The following is a 7142-nucleotide window of genomic DNA, read 5'->3' on the forward strand; positions in this document are numbered from 1 at the left end:
TCAAGCTCACCAAGTTTCACTTGAATTTGAGCTATTTGTAATACTAGTATAAATTTATATTAACTTACGATTTGTCATATGTTGAGAGGGATCAAACCTCTCATGGTGCAACCATTTCCTTAATTTTTGCACCTAAAAGGAAAAAGTTGTGCATGTCCAAGAACTTGAACCCTCTAGGACATGTAGTTAATTAGTATTACACCGATTGTTATGTATGTGTGTGTGCCAGTGTGTGTCTTTTTTCAAGTCTATGTTAGGCATGAAAGTAATTGCATATCTAAATCGTATCCACACCATTGAAATGTTTTTCCTTCCGATTAATTTATTGATATATAAAGAGTTGATATTGAAATATTTTATTTTAAGTCCATATTCAAAGCATTGTTGTTATTAATATATTTTTAAAATCTATGTTTCAATTCCACTTTGAGTATGCAAATAATTATAAGTTTCCCTCATATTATTAAGAAAAAAAATTATTAAAATGTTTTAACAATAATTATTTTTTTCAAAATTCTTTTTTATTTACAGGTTAAGCTTTCTATTCATATCAATTTTTATCTCTCATATTAATTAATTAGTAAACCAAATTCAAAACTAGGATCAAAATCAACCACACCATATGAAACAAAGATTAATAAGGAACACTTTTGCCTCTAATTTTGGTGCTCACAATATAATCAGAGCCTAAATAAAAATTCTAATGGAAGGGAACAACGATAACAATATTGGGCTTCTATGGGGCACAACATTAACAATAAGGGGGCTAAACTAACAATAAAAATAAGGAGGCTATACTAGTATTATAGGGACTTAATAAGTTTGGTTTACTTCCAATGGCTTTATTGATATATAAAGAGTTGATATTGAAATATTTTATTTGAGATACATATTCAAATATTGGTTTTTATTAATATATTTTTAAATGGCTCTTTGAGTATTAATATATATTTTTAAATACCACTTTGAGTATGAAATTCTATCTCCACTGTTGTTTGTGATATTGGAACTCTTGTCACGAGTGTCACATCTAAGTCATGGAATATATATATTTCATTTAATACATTTTACTTATAAATTGTTTCCAATATGTCACTTTACCAATAAATTATTTTCAATATATCACTTACTTCAGTTTCTTGCTCTTGTTAGGAGCTCTGCTAAGCAATGTCTTTGTATATGCAAGAAGAAAAATATTTGAACTGGATGACATGTAGAGAAGGTGCTCTTTGGGTGGAGATGGAGAAACCTGGATCATAAATAGGCTGGAAGTTGTTCCATTATTTTTCATGGCAGGAAGGTCATGCTTCACGCACAAGATGGTGTAGGATAAATGTTTGCAGATCAGATTCGATGAAGGTAAATGGAGAGGAGATGGAATAATTCCTAGACAACATTACTTAAGTATTCTTGAAATTGTCAAGCAAGCAAATAGGTAGTGGGGATCCATATGGAAAAGAGGAAAATCTTGTCAGCGGAGAAGTGACAACAAATGAAGTGTCCAAGTGGTATGATGTGACAACAAAACAAATGATGAAGTGGTGGGGAAATGGGTGACCAATCATGTATATCATTAATAATATTATACTAGCATTTAAGGGAAAAGACTAATCCCAGTATTAGTCCAAGTATAAAAAGTGTGAATGAACAAATACTTAGTAAGTGGAGTATAAACCTCGGATATCATTGTAATGGTTCCTTGAGACATGTGGAGTTTCCAATAAGAGGTCCAATTCAAAACTTTGGTTAAATTTTGGTGAACTGAAATTCCCACCTTGAATGTTTGGTTAAATTTTATTAAAGAGGGTTTTTCAACACAAACTAATATAAATTCAATGTCAAGTGATTGCTATAGTCCCTGCACTACCATAGGAAGGGAATAATAATAAGTAATGATTATCGTTTCAACACACCTTTTCTCATTACATCATATTGTAAAATGTCTTAAATTATCTACTATCGTTATAATTATAATTTAAAAATGAAATATAAATAATTATACTTTTAGGTTATTTGGTAATGTTTTAGTACTAATAAATTGATATCACTTGTTTAATAAATGGTTTACAATGTCATCTTTCTACATGTTTCCTTTCTCATAATATTAGGGAAATTCACATACAATGGAGTCACATCAACTAACAACCTACAACATTACGTGTGATGACAAAAATGAGTAGCACTTGAGCAAGCTTACATATTTACAATATTATGTAACATTTAATGTTATCTTATGGGTAGGTGATATAGAGCTTTAGAATTCAATCACATAGTCTCTATATTATATATTGCAATGTTAACTGCTTTGTAGTAAGGTGGATAAGTTTTTCCTTTAACAGTGGTGTTGTTTAATTATTTTATGTTTAAGAGTTTCTTTTGCTTAAATTTGAAAAAATAATTTTGGATCAACTAGTGAGGGTTTTTTTGTTTAAAATGTTCTTTTGAATACATAAATGGATTTAGCACAGTGAAAACCCCCTATTCACTTGAATTATACAAATTTCAAAACTAAAACTTGTGATTCCATCAATCCCTACATAACAATATTTTCTTTTTTTTTTTGGTAAGAATAAAAGAAGTATGTGTTTTTCACATCTTATATATAAAGTGTCACATTATTTATATTTGGTGAAAAAAAAAATTGTTCTGAAAATAATTTATCTTCATCTTATCTATGTTTTGAGTGTTCTATCTATAAGCTTGAAATAATGGTTATGATGGTTATGTCAGATCATTGAATCTAGTGGGGACTATAGATCTATCTCTCACAGCCTTCTCAATGTTTCTCTCCTTAGGCACTGTAATTATTTCCCTCTACAAGTGCTTGACCATCTCTTTTACTCGAAAAATTATAATCAACTTCATCCATTCCCTTGAATACCTACAAAAATGTTCTTGAAGATCTTGTAGGATGTTGTTCTAGTTATTCAATGTAAACCAGATGATTACATGAATAGGAAAGCAAGAGTGTCACATGTTTTTGGCATATTCACTTTGAAATGTTATGTGTCCAAATTTAATTTTGTATTTATCCTAAACTTCATGTCCCCAATATATGTTTAATATACTTTAATGTAACTAAAACAACCGTTGTTAGTTCCTTGTTCTTTATCTTGTCCCAAGGAAGTGAAGGTGAAGGTTAGGCTTTGTTTGTGATGTTATATGTTGTGAATTATTTGGATAAGTTTTCTTCATGTGAAAAGTAGAAAGCCTCCAATGCTTATCAACTAGTACTATAGTATATCCCTGTAATTTGAGGTGTGTATTTGATCAAGTTATGCTGCAACTTAATTGTAAGTGTATTTTTAAATTTTGCAATTACACTGAATCAACATTGTGTTGAATTTAAATTTGGTGTTGGTGTTTCAAAATGTTTTTCATGGACCAATAAGTTTCACTTTGGGTAGATGGATGCACATTTCAATTCTTGGCATGTATGGAATCTCTTTATACATATGTGTGGTGAGACATAATACATTTCAACTTGCAATATTGTATGTGAAGCTAATTTTTTTATTAACGTAATTAACTTAGCTTTTTCCATTAATATTATGTTCTTATTAAATTAGTGTAATTAAAGGTCTTAGTTTCCTTTGAAGAAAAAAAACACCAATAAAATAGAACTAGCCATATGGAAGTTATAGTTTTGGTTGGAGAAGGTGGAATTATGCATTATTTGAGGTTTTATACTTAAATTCATCAATCATCAAGCTGCACTTGAATTCAAGTTGTTTGTAATACTAGTATACATTCATATTAAGTTAAGATTTTTCATATGTTGAGAGGGATCAAACCTATTAAGGTGCAATATTTTCTTTAATTTTTGCACTTAAAGAAAAAAGGTGTGCACGTCCAAGGACTTGAACCCTCTAGGACATGATAGTTAATTAGTTTTACACGGATTGTTGTGTGTGTGTGAGCTTGTGTGTGTCATTATTCAAGTTTATGTTGTGGGTGAAAGGAATTGCATATCTTAATCATATGCCCACCATTGAAATGTTTTTACTTCCAATAGTTTTATTGATATATAAAAAGTTGATATTGAAATATTCTATTTTAGGTCCATATTCAAATACTTGTTGTTATGAATATATTTTTAAACCTTATGCATCAATGCCATTTTGAGTATGAAAATAATTTGAAATTTAACTTCATATAATTAATTGGTAAATCTAATTTATGCATTTAAAAATGATTATATTTTATTTGAGGAATGATTCGAAATAGAAAAAAATAACATTTACAGCTCTTACAAACACATATTTCAAAAAGAGAGCCAGGTTATTGTTCTAAGTCATATGACATGTGATGTTAACTGAGAACAATACATTGAATGTGATATGGGAGAGAGTAGAAATCAAGAAATGACATTTACAATGATTTGGCTCTCCTGAGCGCATAATTGGAAGAGGGTGTGAACTTGTTCTAAGGCCCAAGGCCTATGTCATGCGATCTCCATTAAGAATAATACATTGAATGTATTAAAAATGAATTTCTACCCTAACTACCAAAGTGAGACTATGCTCGAGAATCTTTATTAAAGAAAATCAAATCACCTGTTGCTTTAGGTGAAGCAAGACGGGAGGATTCTGAACAGACTCTTTATTAACCTAAACGATAAAAGGGAATACCTACACTAACATTTGTTTTGCCTCAGTCCGTCCATCCTTGAAGAATCTTCTTCGCAACATACCTGCATGCACGCTCAACATCAGCAATATTGTTTCCGATGCCTATTCATCTATATATGGCATAGCTACAAAAGAGCAATAGAAGCCCAACTGAAATATTAGGAATGTTATTGTTCTTACCTGCCAAGCATCATAGTGGTTGCTTGTGGATTGGTTCCAGGGCCGTTTGTGAATGTTGAGGCATCCACAATCCTGAGACCCTCAACTCCGTTGACCTGATATTTCTCGTTAACCACATAGCCAAGTTCACATCCTCCATGGAAATGCCAAATTGTGTTAAGCGTATCGCGGCAGATCTGAGCCACGGCTGCATCATCCGACATGTTCTTTGGTAACGGCTGCCCAGTAAAGTTGAAGTCATGAGTGGAATTAGCATTAAATCTATGCAGAGACGGTGAGTTGAGGAGTTTGTCTATGACCCTCACGCCCTGCATGCATCTCTGGAGGTCCAGAGGGTCAGAATAGTAGTTGTATCGAACAGACGGATTGTCTCGAGGATCCGTGCTACGTAGCCGAAGCTGTCCTCTGGATAACGGAAATGCCAGCTTCTCAAAAATGACCTCTCTATAAACGTTGTTTTTGTTGAAGGATAGGGTGCCATTGACGAAGGTGCTCAAGGACTCGATGTAATTTTGAGAGGCTTTAAGGATACCCACTGCTTGTATGGTGTAGAATTGGTGAGATAGCCAGTTTACGGATGCACGCGGGTTGTCCTGAACCCTTTGGCCTACCATGGGCGCATCTAGAACTAGAGGAATATTGAATTCTTTTAGATGTTCGGATGGGCCAATTCCGCTCAAGAGGAGCAGCTGGGGACTGCCTAAGGCTCCTGCAGTAAGGATTACCTCGCTGGAGCTTGACGTTTCATTGAGCAAAGCTTGATAAGACCGACCATGGCGGTCCATGAATTCAACTCCACTGGCTCTCGGCTTCCGAGAGGAGCTATCCTTCGCTTCTGCATGATCCAATTCATCCACAAAACACTCAATATATATTTGCATGACCCAATTCATCCTCAAAACACTCAATCTATATTTACAGATCTGGATGTAAAGCTATTATTCCAATATCGATTATAAATAATTGAAAACTATGTTAATATATTAGCAAGGAAAGGTGTGCAACGGCAGTACTGTGCTGGAGAAATATAAGACGTAGAAACAATGTCCTGTGTTTAAATGAATTACCTTCGAAGAGAATCCTGCTGACGGTAGCATTGAGAAGGACTACGATATTGTCGGGATTGGCTGACCTGAGAAGATCTGCTGCTGTGTGTCTTTTGCCTTTGTTGTCGAAGGTGGAGGCGCTGATCTTGGTTCCATCCAAATGATCCAACGTATAGCCATTGTAGGGAAGAACCCCTGCTTCCAGGAGGCCATCTCTGATAGCCAACGACCAAGGCGACAGTTGATACGGTTTGAAGGCATTCTGCTTCTCCACCCATTCATACGACTCCTCTACAAGTCCCTCGTCCCATCCCACATTACGAACATATTCGGAGCCCGCCCTACTGTAGAAGCCGGCATTGATAGCAGTTCCACCACCCAGAACTCTCGCTCTCGCATTACTCACTCCATCTTCTGAAATAAACGTCTGCGCTATGGAAGTGTAATTGTCGGTCTCAGCCAATGGCTTTCCAAAAGCATCGGCGTTCTCAATCTCAGGATTTCCATAAGGAGATCCTCCCCTTTCCACCAGCAAAACTGAAAACTTGGTAGACAGCGTTGCGGCTAAGGGGCAGCCGGCCGTTCCCCCTCCAACTACAATGTAATCATATTTTCTTGCAGCTGCTTTCTCCGCATCTATAGTCAGAAACGCAAACGGAAAACCTGCAAATCATCACAGCCATCGTATCAGACCATCAACTATATAATTCAATCATATCATATCACACCATCAACTATATAATTCAATCAGATCATCAACTATATAAAGCGACATTAATCCAATATGCTCATACCCGAGGGTGTTGTACTTGTCGCTGCCTGAGAAGAGGATAAGCTGCTTAACATCATTAGCATGATGGACAGAAGAAAATTCACAACCCTTATCATCGTCATATTTCTCACAAGGAATTAAACTTCTTCACTCTTTTTTAAGATGTGGTTCGATTTCAGAGTGTCTATTTATAAGCGCTTGCCCTTCGATTTTCCATCCATCTCTAGAAAATAATTATCACACGCTATCGTAGCCATAGTATTGTAGAGATAATCAAACCAAGCACATAGAAATCAATCCACACAGTCCATGAAATCAAAACGGTAAGCATTAGCGTTGCTATATATCTTTGACATTTACCCAATCTTGCCATTCTCATTTCAATCTTTCCTTTTTCTCTGCGTTCTCGTTCATAATTCACCACAAATTTGTTGTTAACTTCTCTACGTTAGCGTGAATAATTCAATTCAACCTTAGTTGTATTACATACTTTGGAACAAAAAAATAGTTCGC

General features: G+C 34.6%; 1 protein-coding gene across 1 annotated transcript; it reads right to left on the bottom strand.

The window, feature by feature from the left end:
* Window positions 1–4262: 4262 nt before the first annotated feature.
* LOC149150932 ((R)-mandelonitrile lyase-like) lies at window positions 4263–6847 on the bottom strand. Its single transcript, XM_089439508.1, has 4 exons — window positions 6652–6847; window positions 5879–6520; window positions 4812–5646; window positions 4263–4693 (listed from the first exon to the last, which is right to left on the bottom strand). The coding sequence occupies exons 1-4, from the start codon at window positions 6749–6751 to the stop codon at window positions 4654–4656; spliced, it is 1617 nt and encodes a 538-aa protein (XP_089295634.1). The 5' UTR covers window positions 6752–6847; the 3' UTR covers window positions 4263–4653.
* Window positions 6848–7142: the final 295 nt, after the last annotated feature.

Source organism: Pinus tabuliformis, chromosome 9 (genome assembly GCF_031772625.1).
Source record: "Pinus tabuliformis cultivar Carrire ecotype Pingquan chromosome 9, CPIR1, whole genome shotgun sequence".
NCBI lineage: Eukaryota > Viridiplantae > Streptophyta > Pinopsida > Pinales > Pinaceae > Pinus > Pinus tabuliformis.

What these genes read in the sequence shown, in the direction of transcription:
- LOC149150932 (XM_089439508.1), bottom strand. Translation starts at nt 6,751, where the DNA reads ATGACGATGATAAGGGTTGTGAATTTTCTTCTGTCCATCATGCTAATG. An exon ending in CAGCAGGATTCTCTTCGAAG is followed by an intron (nt 5,647 to 5,878) that starts GTAATTCATTTA and finishes TGGATCATGCAG; the next exon opens with AAGCGAAGGATAGCTCCTCT. An exon ending in ACCACTATGATGCTTGGCAG is followed by an intron (nt 4,694 to 4,811) that starts GTAAGAACAATA and finishes GCGTGCATGCAG; the next exon opens with GTATGTTGCGAAGAAGATTC.